General features: G+C 45.1%; 3 protein-coding genes across 6 annotated transcripts in view; 1 reads left to right on the plus strand and 2 right to left on the minus strand.

Moving 5' to 3' along the window:
• The window catches only part of IQCK (IQ motif containing K), a 959,718-nt gene that overhangs the window by 244,597 nt on the left and 694,866 nt on the right, over positions 1–20,255 (minus strand). The window lies entirely within an intron of this gene.
• GDE1 (glycerophosphodiester phosphodiesterase 1) overlaps positions 1–20,255 on the plus strand; it is a 241,834-nt gene that overhangs the window by 129,505 nt on the left and 92,074 nt on the right. The gene's annotated exons all lie outside the window — the stretch shown is intronic.
• Positions 1–20,255, minus strand: part of VPS35L (VPS35 endosomal protein sorting factor like) — a 149,534-nt gene that overhangs the window by 93,398 nt on the left and 35,881 nt on the right. For 3 of the 4 annotated variants that reach the window (XR_007722281.1, XM_050775005.1, XM_050775006.1), the window contains exons 8-12: positions 18,931–19,015; positions 9,275–9,334; positions 2,757–2,853; positions 1,699–1,746; positions 293–386 (exon numbers count right to left, since the gene is read on the minus strand). Coding sequence is in view for 3 of the 4 variants with exons in the window: in XM_050775005.1 (XP_050630962.1) it covers positions 293–386; positions 1,699–1,746; positions 2,757–2,853; positions 9,275–9,334; positions 18,931–19,015 (384 nt within the window). In the remaining variant the exon portion in view is untranslated. Of the gene's footprint in view, positions 1–292; positions 387–1,698; positions 1,747–2,756; positions 2,854–9,274; positions 9,335–18,930; positions 19,016–20,255 lie in introns of those variants that run through there. The other variant, XM_050775007.1, reaches the window with a different exon arrangement.

Below are 20,255 nucleotides of genomic sequence, written 5' to 3' on the forward strand. Positions count from 1 at the left end.
CCTTTGCAGCAAGAACTGAGAAACAATTAATTTGAAAACCAGTTCATTTGTAAGAAGATGACCTTAAACATCCCCTAATTAGAGCTATGGTAAGTTGGTCTACTTTAAAATTAATTTTTAAAAGAAACCCTACAGTTCTACTTTCTGTGGCAGAGATATGATCTAAAATTAGCCACTAATAAAGTCCTTCTCTCAATGACTTGTGGGTTGGTGGGGAAGGAGGGCCCTGGGTGAACATTCAAGGAGACAGGCGGCAGCCGTGCTGTCAAGGGTAGTGACTCGCATGACCTACCCGGCACAGGTAGGCACGGGCGTACACCGACACCAGTGGGTCTCCGATCCCTCTGATCATGCATGTTAACCGGGGCAGGCACTCTGAAATTCCCCTGCGAGAGACAAAAAGAGGCCAGCATTACACTCAATGTGAGAACTCGCTGTTCCTTTATTTTTAAAATAAAGATAAAATAAAAACTTCCTAAATTCGTGAGGGGGGTGGTGCGGGGAGGAAAAATCAAGTTTCAGTAACAAACCAAGGTCAAAGTTTCAGTTTTCTAAGGCAATGTAACAACAGTCTTTCTCTTCTGATACAATTTGTTCATTGAATGATTTCATTGTTATCGTTTGCTCAGTGGTGGAGGCTAACCACATTTTTTTCCCCAATCGAGGTCACATTTATTTTATTAATTTTAACAGTTTTTGTCTCCAATTATTTTCCATCGACTGGGCACCCCTTGATCTTCTCTCCACATCTATTTTTGTTTGCCACAGATTTACTATCCCGTAACTTGTTCCTTCCGTGAATCTCAGGCTGGCATCAGACATCCTCCAACTACCAACAATGTGAATTACTATTTATTTCTCCTGCAACGTATGTCTTCCCTCTGCCTAAGGCATTATCCTCCTCCAACTGGTGAGGCAAAATAACTGTTTCTTCAGTACCCATGTTATTCCCCCAAACTACTCCAGGTATCCCTAGATCCAAATCCAACACATTGGAGATAAATTCTAAATCCAATCAGAAGAGCTATCTGTGGAGCACCATGAATCAGTCACTCCCGGGCTTCAAGGAATTTATTATCTAGCTATCTAACATGACTCAGCATTTCACCTGCTCTGCAGAAAGCAGATCTGAGTCCCCGGTGTCCTGTAATTACTCTCAAAACATTGTGATAAATTGAGTAGCATGGACCTAAGCCACTAAGGGCAAAGGCTTCTGCTTCTGACGTCATCATTTTCATCATGATCAACAGCAGCAGCCAACACGGAGGATGGGCCCACCGTGTACCAGGTGTGACTCTCACTGTTGCATGTATGACCCGAAGGACCCCCTCAGACCTCTTCTTAGGGTCATGTTCCCAGGAGAGGAAGCCTGCGGTTCTGGGGCTGTAAAAAACCTGCTCAAGACCATACAGCTAGTACCAGTACAGCCAAGATTCAAATCCAGTTGAGCTGATCTTCCATGACCTCCTCAATCAACTTCTCCTGGCTTGAGTTTTCCTCTCCCTAATATGCGGATTAGGATGGTGTCTCTACTTCATTCAGTTTTCATTTGGATTCATCGAGAAAATACACAGAGGTGCTTAACACACATTAAGTACTCAGTGAATAATGGCTACTATTACATTGCCATTACTATCTGTGTACACATGGGAGATTTTGAACAATTTTATGGTTCTAGATTTTACCGAAGAGCCTTACGTTTTGGAGAGGAATTTGTTACATTTCAGGATAGATGCCTCCACGTAACTACAAGAACATCCTGTTAAGGAAGATGTTTTCCAGAAGGTCTACTCCCTATGGAGAAAAGACTAAACTATCCATGAATAGAAGTGGGCAGGTCTTAGGACACAGGGACCACGATGGCCCTCAACAATCCAGCGAACTAAGGTAGCTTATGGTTTCTACATATGGTTTTCAAAGTTTCATACTTATCTAAAATAAATTGTGGAAAATGTAACACATTGACTCATAGTTGCATGCTGAAATATAAACTGGGTTTTGAGCACTTGTATGCTTTATTGGGAAAGAAAGAACTTAAGAGGCCGGGCGCGGTGGCTCACGCCTGTAATCCCAGCACTTTGGGAGGCAGAGGCAGGCGGATCACGAGGTCAGGAGATTGAGACCACCCTTACTAACATGGTGAAACCCCATCTCCACTAAAAATACAAAAAAATTAGCCGGGCGTGGTGGCGGGCGCCTGTAGTCCCAGCTACTCGGGAGGCTGAGGCAGGAGAATGCTGTGAACCCAGGGGGCAGAGCTTGCAGTAAGCGGAGATTGTGCCACTTCACTCCAGCCTGGGCAACAGAGTGAGACTCCATCTCAAACAAACAAAAAAAAGAACAACTTTAGATAACTAAGATGCAATTTATGTATAAGTCGAATTCTGTTCTTCAGTATTGGCATTTGCCCTGCCAAGCTTGACCCTGTTCTTTCAAGTTCTTGGAATCAGAGAAAATACAAATGTAAAGCATTTTAATGGAGAGAATTAAGGTGGGAATGTTCCACAAGGAAACAAATGCCTGACACATGGCATCATGTTCCAAGTAAAAGACAAAAAAACTGGAAAGAGCAAGAGTCCAAGGGTTTCTACAATGTGGCTTGCCCTGTATGTATTTTCAGGCTAGCGACTGTAACGGGACCAAATTTTCAATAAGAATGTCAGGGCATCCCATCACATGGCTTCTATTAACAGTACAACGCTTTTAGCCTATCTTGAAAATCACCAGACAAAAAAAAGAAAAAAGAAAAAGGATACAATCTTGGAATGAGTTCCCTGATGGAGGCAATCTTGAAAAACCAATTTAGGCATGTTTCCTTGGCCGTGTCATTGGCATTCTCTGGAGAAAAGTGATCTGTAATATAAAAACAAGACCCATCAGCCCTCCTAAATCTCAGGATCTGTGTGAGTCCCCAGATGGGAACACATTACCGTGGAGCAGAAAAGGGGGTGACTCCGCCTGTGTCTTTCTTTCCAAATATCACTATTAGGAAGCAACTGATGATAACAATAGTTTCCACAAACGCAGGCTTTCTAAGTGCCAAGTGTTGTTCACAGTGCTTTACAGACAGCTCACCTGATCCCATAGAGCAACCCTCTGAGGTATGTACTTTTATTATCTTATTTTACAGATGCAGAGTCCAAGGCACAGAGGAATGCAGTGACTCACCCAAGGCACACAGCAAGCAAACGTAAGAGCTGGAATTCAACCCAGGCAGTCGCGGCCGACATTCTTAGCCACTGCCTCTAATATAATCCAGAGGTTCTTGGTTACCTCCCAGTAACTATGACAACATTGTTGAGAATTCCAGATGCTTTAGGGAACTGCGACTGCAACATGAAATGTGATCTAAGCTTTTGCTCTACACATCACAATGGGCCAGAGGAAGGTAAAGCAAGGCCCCTGAGGTGAGAAACCAGCCAGAATTATGTTGCTGGCTCATGACTGGCTCCAAGACGAGTCACCTTGTGAAACTGCCAGTTTACTCCATTAGCTATTGTCCTCCTCTTTAATAAAAGAACTCACATATTCCTGCAGGGCACAGGGCCATCCTTGCAGTTAGGTGTGTCGTGTGGGTCAGTTCTGGTCCCAGGATATATAAATAGAAGGGCAACTTCTGAGAAGTATCTTTAAGAGAAGGGGCTTGCCTTCCCTCACTCCTTCTTCCTGCTCACTGACTGGAATGCAGACATGACAGCTGGAACCTCTGCAGCCATACTGACTATGAGAGCAGCAAGATAGAAGTGAGGGTCGTTGACACCAAGGGCTAGCTGGCCCATCAGCCCTGACCTTCATTACTGTTATTTTGAGTTTTCTGGAACTGGAACCCAAGCTTGATTCTGACATACATATTTTTAAACAGCAGAAATTTATTTCTCACAGTTCTGGACTTGACATACATCGTAAGCAATGGAAGAGAATATGGAGAAATGAAAGAAAAAACAGAAAACTTATCAACATCATGAAGGCCACTGTTAAACTCTCACATGGAAATGATTTCTTCTAAATGATTTTGGTAAAGATTAGAGCTCCATCCCACCACTGGATGTTTTATACTTTTAGGATTAATTCAAAAAGGGAGAAGCTGGCCAGGCACTGTGGCTCACACCTGTAGTCCCAGCTACTTGGAAGGTTGAGGTGGGAGGATCAATAGAGCCCAGGAGTTTGAGGCTGCAGTGAGCTACGTTCGAGCCAGTGCACTCCAGCCTGGGCAGAGCGAGACAGAGTAAGATAGAGCAAGACCTTGTCTCTAAAAAATTAATAAATAAATTAAAAGGGAGAAGTTAATTACTTTAATATAGCAAATGATTCTTAGCTTATTGGCTCTCATCCTGTTTTGCAATGAGTCATTTTCATCCCTGATTCTGTCACTTCGTGGTATATGAAGGTGATCAAAATTCCTATAGAATCAGCAAAAAAAGGATAAATCTCTAGGTACTTCTCTAGCAGAGAAGAGTCACTAATCACAACTGCAGATATTTTGAAATTGCAATCTCCTCAGTCTATTTTTGGCTGGCTGGCATGCTTCATTCACTTGAGAACTATTTGCTTACCATTTTCAAAAGGATGGGAAATGACCATTTTCCCCTTTTTGGCCTAGATCTCTACACATGAAGTAACTTTTTTTTCTACTTTCAAGAGATCCAGACAGGAAAAGATAGCAGTTATTCTTACATTCATTTGTCAATCTTCTCTTTGGGGACCGGGAGGAGCAGTGTTAATCTCCCTTCATATGACTGAATCTTGTGGCTTAAAATCCAAAAGCAAAAATAGGTCTCTGAGGTCATCTATAAAATCTCTCACTCTCTAGTTGAAGGAACTGAGATTCAGCAAAGGCTAAAACAAACTGGTTCAGGTTGCCTGAAAGAGCTGGAAATCAGGCTAAAGGCAGGCTGCCCTGCATACACACATTGACTGCAAGCTAGACGACAATCTGTATACACCAATACAGAATTCTTTAGGCTTTCCTTCCAGCTCAAGGAATAATTTAGGAAAAGGATTCTGTTATGCAGGACTTTAAGATCTTACAGTAAACTAAGTACTATATTCCTTTACTTCATGTGCTCAACACAAATGCCTTAAGGGCCAACTAAAGGTGGTGTTCTAGACTTTGGGGAGATAACAGTGCACAAGGTGGATCCTATCTTCATAAAACTTACATTCCAGTGGGGGGAGACAAATGACAAACAGGAAAGAGAATAAGCAGGCAAACAAATAAGATTATATCTAACAGCACTATTAAAGATACTAAACTAGGTATTGGAATAAAGAGTGACTTGAGTGAGATTTAGGGGAAGGGGCTCATTAGATGCAGTGGTCAGAGAAGGCTCCCACAGAGGCGGTATTTGAGCTGAGCCCTGAATTATGAAAGGGAGCCAGCCATGCCTAGATGTGGAAGAAATACATTCCAGGGAGAGAAAACAGCAAATGCAAGGCCCTGAGGTAGGTATAACCTCACTATGGTCAAAGAACAAAAAGCAAGCCAATTTGCTGAGCAGAAAGAGGTGCAGCCAGCATCACAAGCCAGTTCACACAGGGCTAAAGCCTTGGTGAGGAGTTTGAGAGTTTTTTTAAACATAATGGAAACCCCCTGAAGGGTTCTGAGCACAGGAATGGCATGACACGACACGGTTTATACTTTAGCACACGGGCTGCTACATGGGGACTCCTTCAAAATCCGGAAATCAATTCAGAAGATACTTCAATATAACAAAGAACAGAGATTCTCTTTCTAGCTCCCATTTATTTTTCTTTTATGGTGCTGCTTTTTTTCAGACCTGAACTTCTGTGGATATTTTAAGAGGCGGCAGGAGACCAATGAGTCTAGTTCTTTCATTTATTTGCCAAGTCTCTACCCAGAGGTCTCTTTACGTAACAGTGTTATAGGGATTGGCACCATCTTAGCTGGCATGTGCTGGAAAGGCCAGGTCAGTTAAGGCCATTGCTTATCCCAATGTGGCCCACATCAGCCACAGGGGAAAACTGAAGATGGGAGTGCTGAGAAGATGATGATGGGAACTATAATACAATAAACCCAAATTATTTCTCCCAAGCTGGAAAGAAAATGATTTGACTTCTCAGAGTCAATGGCCTCTCTATGTATATGCTGGATTAAGAACTGTTGGGGAAAAAAATGACCACAACTAGTAGTGTGTACTTTTCATGAACCCAAAAGACACTGTATCTTTCTCAACCCCGAAGAGCTATACCTTAGTTAAAACTCCCGAAGGCAAAGGGCTCAAGTAGGAAATTCACCCAACAGAACTTGATTTAAATGGAAAGAATGAGTACAAATGCCACTAAACTTCTCTTCACACATAATCTCTTTGGGCAGAATTCTGCACAGGAGATTTCTAAAGCTTTCATGATAATTATACTTAAGAGTCATTCCTCAGATCACCAACAACTTCGAAAAACAGAATCTACTGTTCTTTTCAGGTTCTTGGAACTGGAGTGAACACAAGCAGATGAAGATTTTAGCTAAAAGGAAAACAAACAATGATATCATTTAAAAAAAAAAAAAACAAATGATTTGCTTTGCTCAAGGTCAAAAATAGCTATTTGGAGAGGGAAGAATTTTAGTGATGAAAGTGCTATAATTAACATATCTAAACAAGGACTCATCTGTTGTTTTGAACATTTAAGTTTAGGCAGGGAGTTAGTTATTAGTAATTTTTCCTTAATTGGCCCTAAAATGTTGTCTGTATAGTCACTGAAGACTGGAAGAAAGGAAGATTACTGCAGTAGAGGCAAACTCAAATGCCCCTGGGGGCCAGGAAGGTAAATACAACAATTTTTCAGAGGTTGGGTATACAACAATAGGAAGAACTAGAGCCTGTATCAAAAATCATTTTTTTTTAATGCTGTTGTTGCCAAAAGAAAATCTATTTTGGTTCAATCCCACCTGTTGGCTCAAGTTTGCTGCCAATGGTATATAGCATGCTACGTGCTGGCAAGTGTGAATTAAATAAATGGATTCGGCCGGGCGTGGTGGCTCACGCCTGTAATCCCAGCACTTTGGGAGGCCGAGGCAGGCAGATCACCTGAGGTCAGGAGTTCAAGATCAGCCTGGCCAACAAGATAAAACCCCATTCTACTAAAAATACAAAAATTAGCTGGGTGTGGTGGTGCACGCCTGTAATCCCAGCTACTTGGGAGGCTGAGGCAGGAGAATCGCTTGAACCCAGGAGGCGGAGGTTGCAGTGAGCCGAGATTACGTCACTGCCCTCCAGCCTGGGCAACAAGAGCGAAACTCCATCTCAAAAATAAATAAATAAACAAACAATTCAGATTTCCCAAATCCTCAAGCCAGCAGAGAAGGCCTTTCCTTTCCACTTGGGCTGGCCTCTGCCTGCCTGTCCCGGATCACTGCCTCCAACCCTGAGATGGCCAGAACATGGGAGGAGCTGCTGAAAAACATCATCACAGGTATGATGCAGTGGCATGGAGGATCCCAAAGAAACACCACATGAGCCACATTAAAAAGGTGAAAAACTGGGGAAATTAATTTTAATCATGTACTTTAACCCGATTCATCCAGAATACCATTTCAACATGTAGTCAACATAAACACTATTAGTGAGCTACTTTACCATCTTTTACTTGTACTGAGTCTTTGAAATCCAGCGTCTTTTTAAATAGTTACATCGCATCTCAATTTGGACTGGCCACACCTCAAGTGCTCAAGAGCAACACGTGGCCAGTGGATGCTGTACTGGACAACGTAGGTGCAGCGCGAAGAGCAAGGCTCTCAGTAGCTGGTGGCAGGGCTCTGGGCAAGACCCTTCCATACTGGGTCTGCCCATCTCTGATGAAACAAGATGGGTCCTAAAAGCACTTCGAGACCTAAAAGCCTGTAGAGTTCTGTCTCTTTCTTTCTGACAAATGTGCACATTAAACAGTATTAAAAAGACAGATCAAGCACAGTGGCTCATGCCTACAATCCCAGCACTTTGGGAGGCTGAGGTGGGAGGATCACTTGAGCCCAGAAGTTTGAGAGCTGCTTGGGCAATATAGGGAGACCCTGTGTCTACAAAGATGAAAAGTAAAAATATTAAATAGAAAAAATAAAAATAAGAAAGGGCCAAGCACAGTTGCTCATGCCTATAATCCCAGCACTTTGGGAGGCCAAGGCAGATGAATCACTTGAGGTCAGGAGTTTGAGACTAGCCTGGCCAACATGGTAAAAACCCCATCTCTACTAAAAATGCAAAAATTAGCCAGGTATAGTGGCAGGCACCAGTAGTCCCAGCTACTCAGGAGGGTGAAGCAGAAGAATCGCTTGAATCCGGGAGGCGAAGGCTGCAGCGAGCCGAGATCGCGCCACTGCACTCCAGCCTGGGTGACAGAGCAAGAGTCCATCTCAAAAAAAATAAATAAAGATAGATTGATTGATTGATGAACAGACAGGAACAGAAGGAGAGAGAAAAGGAGAGGGTGGGAGAGGAGGGAGAGGAAGAGAGAGAAGGAGGAGAAGGGGAGGGAGGAATAAAGGAAAGAGGAAAGAAGGAAGAATAAAGGTCAGGTTACAGGTTACTGTCACAAACACTTTCTATTCACCTCCTGGGAAGCCCCACTGCAGGAGCAGAGGGAAGTGGAGCAGCAGTGGAGCAAGCTGGTTACTCTAGCTTGGACAGATGAGAACATTTTCTCATAGGCGTGCTCGGAAGTTAAAAAGAGGAATAAAGGCAAAGGATGCTGCAGCTGAGAGTCCTACATTGCCAGACACATCATTCTTACCATTTATATGACAAAAGAAATTCATCATCCACTTGTCCCATTATAACCTCCAGGGAATTTAAACTTGATTGACAGTCAATTTAATGCAAAATTATTTAGGTATAGATTGTGAATTCAAAGCATCAATTACTATCGATCTATTTGACATCGTTCTTTAATATACATAAAGTCGTCTTTGCTTTTTTTTTTTCCCCAAGCAATTTGCTTCTTAGGAGGGAACGATACATAGGAAAAATATTAAAGTCAAGCAGCAGAGGAAAATATATTGATGTGAAAATTCAGCTGAATCTAACTGTGATGCCTTTCCATTCTTGCAGATTCAAATTACTTGCCTTAGTTCCTACACAGGCCATTCAGAAACCTTCTAATGTTTTTAGAAGACTGAGATGATCAGAAATCTTCAAAGGTGTTTCTTTTACTTGAACACACCCCAAATTAAAACCTTTATCAAGCTTCAATGAATCCTGACTCAATAAAAGCCTTCTAGTCCTGACTCCAGGGTAGGATGACACTCCAGGAACAGCTGTGACATTACCTGGTAAGACACTGCGGTTATCCACACACATGGAAAAGATGCGCTCGTACACGAGCTTTCCTGGGAGGAAAAGGACAGATGGTGTTAGTATCACACTCTTCAGGAGCAAACAGTAAATAAATGTTTGTTAATTAGAGACCCAGAGCGATCATCTCCCAGACAGGCTTCAACTTGTGATGGTATGCTGCCACCTGGTGGGACAGATTTTAAGCCACATTTCTTTTGTTTTGTTTTTAGTTCTTCCAGTAGACTTTTACTTTCTTTGAAAGGCAGGAAAGTGAAAGTTTTACTCTTTGGAGTCTAAAGGAGTCTCAAGTATCTCCATCTACTCAGACGATGGTCCACATTCCATGCTAGGCCAGAGGTGAAAACGGGCAGCCCGTGGGCTGAATCCAGCCTGTGACCAGTTATGCGTGGCCACACCACAACAGCCCACAAAGTGTTTTAACATTTTTTGGATTGGTTACCAACAGGTAAAAACTGGGAGAGGCTGGGCATAGTGGCTCACACCTGTAATCCTAGCACTTTGGGAAGCCGACACAGGAGGACTGCTTGAGCCCAGGAGTTCAAGAGCAGCCTGGGCAACACTGTGAGACTGGGAATGTACAAAAAATTTAAAAATTAGCCAGGCATGGCAGCGCATGCCTGTAGTTTCAGCTACTCGGGAGGCTGAGGTGGGAGGATTGCTTGAGCCCAGGAGTTCAAGGCTGCAGTGAGCCATGATCACCCACTGCCCTCCCGCCTGGGTGAGAGAGCAAGACCGGTCTCAAAAACTAAAACTAAAACTAAAATAAACTCTACAACTTGGGAGAACTCACATGCCATATTTTCTCCTTCTTCACATAAAATATGCTAAAAATGTGGCCATATATCTATAGAATAACACAGCTAGAGCAAATTAGTAGCTGCCCCTTGAAATGGCATATATACTAACCAGTTTGCCACAGTCTCCACCACCCCCTACCATCTCTCATCATCAGTGTGCTTTTCACTCTTTTATGTGACCTGCCTGGTCCCTAGAAGGATCAGAATTTGAGATTCAACTAGAATTCAAGTTCCACAAAGGCAGAGATCTGTGCTTGTTTTGTTCACTGCCTGGCACACAGAGGGTACTCAATACTTGTTGGATGGATGAACATACTAGAGGTTTTGCAGGTCATAGGTCGCTTTCTTGATGACTCATCTTTGCCATCGTAGCACAAAAGCGGCCACAATGTGCAAACAGATGCATGTGGCTGTGTTCCGATAAAACTCTACACAACAGGTGGGCAGCCTGGACCCCTAAACTGGTACCAAAAGTGTTACTTTGGAAAATGTTATCAATATGTGGAGGTAAAAAATTACAGTTCTTATTCATTTTCTAAGCTCTCCTAAGTCACCTTCAATGTGAAAGTATTTCCCTCTATGTTTTTTTTTTTTTTTTTTCATAGCCCCTTTATTCAGGGCAATAAAGAACAACACAGCTTGTCCATACATGGAAAAAGAGACAGGAAAATACAAAGATCATTTCAGGTCAAAGAACGTGGGATCAAATGATATCAAGAGATGACACAGTGTTAGGGTTAAGTGAAGGAAGCCAGCCAAGCTAAGGGGTACCACTCAGGTGCTTCTCCTAGTATGGACCACCTGCCTAAATACCTACCTACCTACATTCATTCATTCATTCATTCATTCACTCAGACAGGGTCTCATTTTGTCACTAGGCTGCAGTGCAGTGGTGTGATCACAGCACACTACATACAGCCTCCACCTCCTGGGCTCAAGCAATCCTCCCACCTCAGCCTCCTATGTAGCTGGGACCACAGGCATGCACTGTCATGCTTGACTAATTATTTTTCTGTAGACATGGGATTTCCCTATGTTCCCAGCCCAAGCTGGTCTCGAACTCCTGGGCTCAAGTGATCTGTGTGCCTTGGCCTCCCAAAGTGCTGGGATTATAGGTGTGAGTCACCACGCCTGGCCTTGGACCACCTACATTAAAATTTTCTGATGGCACTTGTTGAAAATGCAGATTCCTAGGGCCACCTTATAGCTACTGGAAAAGAATATTTTTGTAGCCAGGCGTGGTGGTGCACACATGTAGTCCCAGCTACTTGAGAGGCAGAGATAGAAGCTATGATTGTGCCGCTGTACTCCAGCCTGGAGCAACAGAGTGAGACATTGTCTCAAAAAAAAAAAAAAAAAGTATTTTGGAGGATGAGGACTAGGAATATGGATTTTTGAATAACCTTGCTGGGAAATCCTTATACACGCTGAAGTGTGAGAACCACCGATTTAGGCAGACACCAGTGGGTCTCTGAGCTAAAACTTGCCTTGCCTCTGGAATCTACAGAAACAGGAACAAACCTCCCTCTTCCCTCTGAGCCAGTGCTTCTCCAACTGGGCTGCAGACTCCAAGCACCTGGGACTCTTGAAAATCTGTGGATGTCTGTGTCCATCCTCACAAGTCCTCATATAAATGGTCTGGATGCAGCTGGGACTTTGTGGGTGTTTTTAAAGCTCCCCAGGTGATTTCAATGTGCAGCCAAGTATGAGAAGCACTGCTCCAAACCACTGGCTCCATTTGGAAGACCCTGGAAGACCTTAGAGAACAAACCCCAGTTCTCAAAGCCACCTGCTTTTTTCCTCCTGGCAGAACGTGCTTTCCTTATCAGGGGCTATGGATTCCCTACAGCCACACCTCGTGTAGAGAGAGGCCTCCCCTGGGATGACCCCAGCACCCTGGCATTAGGGATGCATGCAATATCACCTCGGACCATCACACAGCAGTTATGCGCAGCTGCATAACTTCTCACCTCCCATGGCACACAGAATGAACCCAGCACAAAACACCTTTATTTCCTACACAAAAGTTGCCATCCCTCTAAAACTAGCTTTCTTTTTTTTTTTTCTTTTTTTTTTAAATTCATCTCCACATTCTTTTTTACTTTACTTTTTTCTAGAGACAGAGTCTTGCTCTGTCACCCAGGCTGGAGTGCAGTGGGGCAATCACAGCTCACTGCAGCCTCAACTACCTGGGCTCTGGGGATCCTCCCACCTCTGCCTCCTGAGTAGCTGGGACCATAGGCACGCACCACCATGCTTGGCTATCTTAAATTTTTCGTAGAGACGAGGTCTCACCATGTTGCTCAGGCTGGTCTCGAACTCCCGGGCTCAAGCAATCCTTCTGCCCTGGCTTCCCAAAGTGCTGGGATTACAGATACAAGCCACTGTACTGGGCCTCACTTTCATATTTTAAGAACCCTTTAACTACAAAATTATTTTTACTGAAAAAAGCTATTTGTCTATTGTTGAGCTAGAAGACAACTATTCTGAGAAACAACGCTTGATCCTAGATTTATTTCCTGTCTTGATTTGCTTTCTTATAAATCAAAGACACTAAAATAGATAAATAATAACAGTGGTAACAGCTAGCATTTTCTGAGCACTTACTTTGTGCCAAGCACTATTCAAAGTCATTGACTCTAATCCTGCCAGCAAACTCTTAGAAGAGGAAAGACATTATACTTCCTATGAATCCTCTCATTTAATCTTCTCCAGAAACCCTTGGAGGCAGGGTCTACGATAGCCCCATTCTACAGGCGGAGAAACTGAAAGAGGAGACACAGGCATTGAAGCCAGAAGCCGACCTCTATATTCAATGCCTCTAGTGAAATCCCAACAGAAACCAGGCACACGTCTTCCCACTGTGCATGCCAGTCTCTGTGGATGCTGGGGCCCTAGTCTGCATCTCTGGCACAGCAAGATGCTCTGACCCTCTTGTCAACAATGTCAACAACCATGAAACACCTGTCCCTGTACTGTCAAGCATCTTCTTTTAGAGCAGAGTAATGACCATGTGCAGAAAAATGGAGCTCAGGACTCCACATTTCCACCAAGCAAGTCAGGGTTTCACTCTTTTTTTTACAAAGCATACACTCATTAGCCCCAAACCTTAACAAAGACTCTTTGAGGACCTGTCCATGCAGGCTGCCTCAACAGTCCTGAGGAATATTATTCACAATAGACTTAAACAACAGCACCCTGGGGACACCACTGTGAAGTGGAGAGGAAGGACGGGGACCTGCGGCAGTGCTGAAAGCAGCTACTTTGTGTGAATGTTTGGTTTTGAATAGGTAAAACATTCCCATGGTTCAAAATTCAAAAAGGCTGCAGAAGGTACCAAGTGCAGTTTCTCTCCTGACCCATCCCATCCGCCTCACTGCCCTGCGCACCCTCTGAGAGAAACCACTTCTATCGGTTTCTTGGGTATCCTTTTAATGTCTCCTTAGGGAGACACAAGTGAATACCACCATGTATTCTACATTTTCCTCCTTTCTTTTTCTTTTTTTTTTCTTCTTTTCGAGACACGGTCTTAATTCTGCTAGGGTGCATCATAGCTCACTGCAGTCTCAAACTTCTTAGGCTCAAGGAATCTGCCTGCCTCAGTCTCCTGAGTAGCTGGGACTATAGGTTTGTACCACCACACTTAGCTATTTTTTTAAAATGTTTTGTAGAGATGGGGTTTTGCTATATTGCCCAGGATGGTCTTGAACTCCTGGACTCAAGTTATCCTCCTGCCTCAGCCTCCCAAAGTGCTGGGATTATGGGATTACAGGTGTGAGCCACCATGCCTGGCCCTTTCCTTCCCTTCTTTTTTTTTTTTTTTTTTTTTTTTGTTGTTGTTGTTGTTTGTTTTTCTGAGACAGAGTATCACTTTATCACCCAGAATGGAGTGCAGTGGCTTGATCTCAGTTCACTGCAACCTCTGCCTCCTGGGTTCAAGCAATTCCCCCACCTAAGCCTTCTGAGTAGTTGGGATTACAGGCGTGTACCACCTTACACAGCTAATTTTTGTATTTTTAGTAAAGACGGGTTTCACCATGTTGCCCAGACTGATCTTGAATTCCTAAGCTCAAAGTGATCTGCCAGTCTTGGCCTCCCAAAGTGCTGGGATTACAGGTGTAAGCCACCATGCCCAGCCTTTTCATTTCATAGAGCCACTAATACTCCACTATACAGACACACCATAATTTATTTAGCCAGCTCCTATTGATGGCCACTTGAATTGCTTCTTATAGTTTGCTATTACAGGTGGGATAGATTCCCAGAGGTGAAACTGTTGGGTTAAATGTATATGCATTTAGGCCAGGCGCAGTGACTCATGCCTATAATCCCAGTACTTTGGGAGGCCAAGGTGGGAGGATGGCTTGACTCCAGGAGTTTGAGACCAGCCTGGGCCACACAGTGAGATTCCATTGCTAAAAAAAAAAAAAAAAAAAGCTGGGCATGGTGGAACACACCTGTGGTCCCAGTTACTTGGGAGACTGAGACAAGAGGATCCTTTGAGTCAAGGAGATCAAGGCTGCAGTGTGCCATGATCACACCACTGCACTGTGGCCTGGGCAATGAAGTGAGACTCTGTCTCAAAAACAAACAAACAAAAAAAAGGTATATGCATTCCCCCATGAGCAATGTATAAAGAGAAATAAAGTAAGTGCTTTGACTACAGACAGCGAGTTGAGACTCAGCTCTGCAATTCACTATGACGGTGACCCTGGGGAAGCTACTTTCCTTCTCCACCACCACGCCTGGCTAATTTTTGTATTTTTAGTAGAGACGGGGTTTCACCATATTGCCCAGGCTGGTCTTGAACTCCTGACCTTGTGATCCACCCACCTCGGCCTCTCAAAGTGCTGGGATTGCAGGCGTGAGCCACTGTGCCCGGCCAGGACTTAATATCCATAAAGCACCTAACAGTCTGCCCAAGGTCATCATCTGTTGAAGATTTACCACTGCTGTTCCCAACTCCCAGCCCAGCTATTTTCTGGGACACAAAAAGGACGGCAGCATCTGCACTACAGCCTGGCGAGTCCAGGACGGCGCTGGGGCGCTGCTGGCAGGAGCTAGCAGAGTGGCTGCCTAGAGTTCTTGCAAGGTGAGTGAGCTGTCTGGGTCTGGCCAGGCTTGCAGGACAGAGCTAATCAGTGTCTCGGAGCTAATCTTGCTCAGGAAAGCTGACTCACACAAAAGAAATTTAGGAGAGGCTGGCGAGGGAACCAGAAGGCCAAGAGGTTGATTCACAGGAGAAATGAGACTGCCAGGGGAGCCAGACACAGCCACCGGCCTCTCCCCACCAATGACGGCCTCACTCCCTGAAGGTAAGCCGTGTGCAGGGACACATCAAGGACCAGCAGTGTATGATTTGACATCTATTCTGAGAACCTAAAGCCCTTAACCATCCTGGGTCTCTCTTCGCCATCCCTACTGCCTTTCTGGGGCCATGCCAATCCCTGCCTCTCACCGGAAGTGCTGCCACAGGTTCCATGCTCCACCTCCGCCCTACAGTCTAGTCTCAACACAGAGCCTGTTAAATCCCACATGGGATCACCTCCCTCCTCTGCTCAACACCTTCTGGTGGCCCCTCCTGCCCTCGGAGTCACAGTCAAGGCCCAAGTCCTTCCAGTGGCCCCCAAAGCCACCATGGTCTCTGACCATGTCAGCTTCTGCCCCTCTCCCGGGCTCATCCCATCGCCTCCCTCTTGGCCTCCTTGGTTCTCAGGCCAACCTGGTGCTCCCAATGCTCCCACCCCAGGATCTTTGCACAAGCTGTTCCTTGGCCTCTTCTGCCCCTGGCCTCCGCCCCATAGACCCATAGGGCTCACCTCTCACCGCCTTCAAGTACCTGCTCAGGTAACCTCTCAACAAGGTCTCCACTGAGCACCTTACTTAAAATTGCACCCCTACCCCCTCACCTAATTCCATCCATTCCTGTTCACCTCCTCACCCCACTCTGTTTGGTTTTCTCCATAGCATGGATCATTGTCTAACATACAATTGGGTTGACTTAATTGTTTCGTAAATTCTCTTTTTTGGAAACATAAGCACCACAAAGGCGAAGATTTTTTTTCTTTTCTTTCTTTCTTTTTTTTTTTGAGACGAAATCTCAGCTCTGTGGCACAGACTGGAGTGCAGTGGCGCGATCACAGCTCACTGCAACTTCTGCCTCCCAGGTTCAAGCTATTCTCCTGCCTCAGCCTCCCGAGTAGCTGGGATTACAGGTGGCTGCCACCACACCTGGCTAATTTTTATATTTTTAGTAGAGATGGGGTTTCACCATGTTAGCCAGTCTGGTCTCAAACTCCTGACCTGACATGATCCAACTGCCTCAGCCTCCCAAAGTGGTAGGATTACAGGCGTGAGCCACCGTGCCTAGCCAAGGCAAGGATTTTTGTCCCTTCCATTTGCTGACACCTCCCTAGTGGCCTGCAGAGAGCCTGATACCACCTCTCCGGGCCATCTGAACCCATCAGGCCTCATCTGTCAGCTGGGACATCTCCTCTTTTTGCCTAGGTAGCATCCACTCCCCTTTCTTCCGCTAGCTGTATCACTCTTTTAGTTCTGGGGTGACCAGGCCTGGATAATCAGTGCATTTCATCCCCCAGATACCACAACTGGCTCAGGGACGGACAAGTGAACCAACCCAGGCCAATGAGATGGGATTCTGAAACTTCTGTGGGAATGCTTGGAGAAAGCAGCTCTTTCCATGCCCTGGGACCACCAGCAGTAAAGCTAGCAGAAGCTGAGGACACCTTGTGAAACTCGAGAATGCACCCAACCCAAGGGCAAGGTCTTTTTTCTTTTCTTTTCTTTTTGGAGACAGAGTCTCGTCCTGTCGCCCAGGCTGGAGTGCAGTGGTGTGATCTTGGCCCACTGCAATCTCCACCTCCTGGGTTCAAACGATCCTCCCGCCTCAGCCTTCCGAGCACCTGGGACTACAGGTGCGCACCACAACACCCAGCTAATTTTTGTGTTTTTAGTAGAGACGGGGTTTCGCCATGTTGGCCAGGCTGGTCTTGAACTCCTGACCGCAGATGATCCACCCACCTCTACCTCCCAAAGTGTTGGGATTACAAGTGTGAGCCACCATGCCCGGCCCAAGGGCAAGGTCTTAATGACACTGTTTGGGTTCCTGGATCCAGCTGCACCTGAAGCCAGAACTACCCCTGGAATTTTCAGCTTAAGCCAATAAATACCCCCTTTTCCAAGGTTAGTTAGCTTTCTTGTCACTTGTCTTAGCTAGTGCACTCCGGCCTCCAGTCTCTTGGACAGGACTGGGATGCACAGAAATGAATGAGTCTCTCAGATTGACAGTTTGCTTTCTGACACATTATACCTTTCAATGGGTTACGGATAAGATTTGCTGGGTTGGGAGCCCATTGGTCCCTGTAAGACAGTGAATGTCTCTGTTCTGATCTTCTACGTGTTCAGCTCTCAGAAAGCGCCCTTATTTCCTAGTTCTGGTGGGATGCCTCGCTGTGGGGCACATCATATAAAGCTTAGAGGACTACATGGTCTGAGCAAACTGCTAATGGCACGATGCTCTGGCCTAACCAACCACTGTCAAGCAGCACAGGGGCCTCCTGCTCCTCCAGGTTATTCTCTTCAGTCTAAACCTTTTTGCCTGGCTCCAAAAGGTCACTCTACCTGTGAGGTGGTGTGTGGGACTAGGGGCAGCCACAGTGATGCAGGAAGTTATCCAGGTGGGAGAGGGCTGTGGCTAGGATTAAAATTTTAACAGTGAGGCTGGGCACAGTGGCTCAGGCCTGTCATCCTAGCACTTAGGGAGGCCGAGGCGGGCAGATCACTTGAGGTCAGGAGTTTTGAGACCAGCCTAGCCAACATGGTGAAATCCCATCTCTACTAAAAATACAAAAACTAACCAGGTGTGGTGGCGTGCGCCTGTAATCCCAGCTATTGGTGAGGCTGAGGCAGGAAAATCGCTTGAACACGGGAGGCAGAGGTTGCAGTGAGCCGACATCACGTCATTGTACTCTAGCCTGAGTGACAGAAACTTTATCTCCAAAAAGAAAAAAAAAAAAATTTAACAGTGAAGAAAGAAAAAAATGGACATGCTGGAGAGAGCTTTAGGAGGCTGAACCGAAGAATTTGGTGACTGGACATGGGCATGTGGGGAAAGATGCTCAGATTCCCAGCTTAGGCAACTGGGTACATGGTGGTGCCATTCCTGGAGACAGAAACTCAGTGGGAAAAGGGAAAGGGCTGAGAACAGATGCCAAGTACAGTTTCAGGTGCCTGTGAGACGGCAAGGGACCCATGCTGCTTAGTGCCCCCAGCCTGCCCTGCTTCACTCATTCACTTTACTAGTCTCTCAGAAGATTAGGAAAAACAGGCCAGACATGGTGGCTCATGCCTGTAATTCCAGCACTTTGGGAGGCCAAAGCAGGAGGATCACTTGAGGTAGGAGTTTGAGACCAGCCTGGGCAATACTACGAGACTCTGTCTCTACCAAAAAAAAAAACTTAGCTAGGCATGGTGGCATGAGCCTGTAGTCCCAGCTACTCAGGAGGCTGAGGCAGGAAGATGGCTTGAGCCCAGGAGTTTGAGGCTGCAGTGAGCTATAACTGTGCCACTGCCCTCCAGTCTGGATGACAGAACAAGACCCTGACTCAAAAAAAAAGTAGAAAAAATAAACTTTTAGAATGTTTCAAAAATAGCACCCTTATTAATGGGTGGGGGGGGATGGTTTGATTTCTCTCATGACTTACTTAATAACTTAAACCACGGCAGAACCTAATTTACAGTAACTCTACCACCCAGTTCTTGACAAAACGAACATATTTCCTAGATCTAAGATGCATATGACAGGTACTTACCAAATGTATCAAGTATGTCGGTGATAAGGACAAATTTACTTGGGTAGAACTGAATAACACTGGTGTCTGAAAGAAGCTTTGAACACTAAAAAAAGAGAAAAAGAGAGAAAATTCACTCTGGCATGTCTGGTATGGGTAGGACACTCCAGACCTGAAAAATTAATGGTTTCTATAAACAAGTTGAGATACTTACTATGTGCCAAGGCCTGTGCTAGGCACTGAGCAACGAATGACAAGCTAAACCTCAGTGCTTTTGACAAAGAGAGCCAGACTCTGCTCATAACAGAACCTCTTTTTTTTTTTCCTTTCCTTTTTTTCTTTTTTTGTAGAGATGGGGTCTTGCTATGTTGCCCAGGTTGGCCTTAAACTCCCAACCTCAAGTGATCCTCCCACCTTAGCCTCCCAAAGTGCTGGGATTACAGGCGTGAGCCACCACACCCAGCCCGTAACACAGCCTCTTAAGGAAATACAATATCACCTTCTTCAGGAAAGCCTTATCCAAAAGGATCCTGCTTGTATACTGGTAACCAGGAAGCACTCAAAATCACTGAGAGAAGTGAATGACATCTCTCTCATCACAGTCCTCATCTGTGGCCCCATCTTTGTTCAACTGCTTTGCAGACTGGCTTCTTCTGTTGATTTCAGGGTGATCAGCATCCTTAAACATTCTTTTTTTTTTTTTTTTTTGAGATGGAGTCTCGCTCTGTCGCCCAGGCTGGAGTGCAATGATGTGATCTCCGCTCATTGCAAGCTCCCCCTCCCAGGTTCACGCCATTCTCCTGCCTCAGCCTCCCGAGTAGCTGGGACTACAGGCGCCTGCCACCTCGCCCGGCTAATTTTTTGTATTTTTTAGTAGAGACGGGGTTTCACAGTGTTAGCCAGGATGGTCTTGATCTCCTGACCTCGTGATCCACCCGCCTCGGCCTCCCAAAGTGCTGGGATTACAGGCGTGAGCCATCAAGCCCAGCCAACATTCTTTTCTAAGAAATGACCCCATAAGTAAATCCCCAAGGCTTCATAAACTCACACTGATTATTTATACTCAGTCCCAAATTCCCCCCTAAAAGGAACACAAGCTTCAATGAATATATGCTACTCTGGAAATATGACCTTCAATGCTGAGAACATGTTTGCTTTGCAGGGAATTGCTGAATTCTACATTCTCATTCATGCCAAAGGGTCACAGCCATGCTCTTTATTTAATTTTTAAAAATTTTATTATTCTTTTATTAGAGATAAGGTCTTGCTCTGTCACTCAGGTTGGAGTGCACTGGTGCAATCACAGCTCACTGCAACAATGAACTCCTGGGTTCAAGCAATCCTCC

The sequence above is a fragment of the Macaca thibetana genome, chromosome 20, assembly GCF_024542745.1.
Source record: "Macaca thibetana thibetana isolate TM-01 chromosome 20, ASM2454274v1, whole genome shotgun sequence".
NCBI lineage: Eukaryota > Metazoa > Chordata > Mammalia > Primates > Cercopithecidae > Macaca > Macaca thibetana.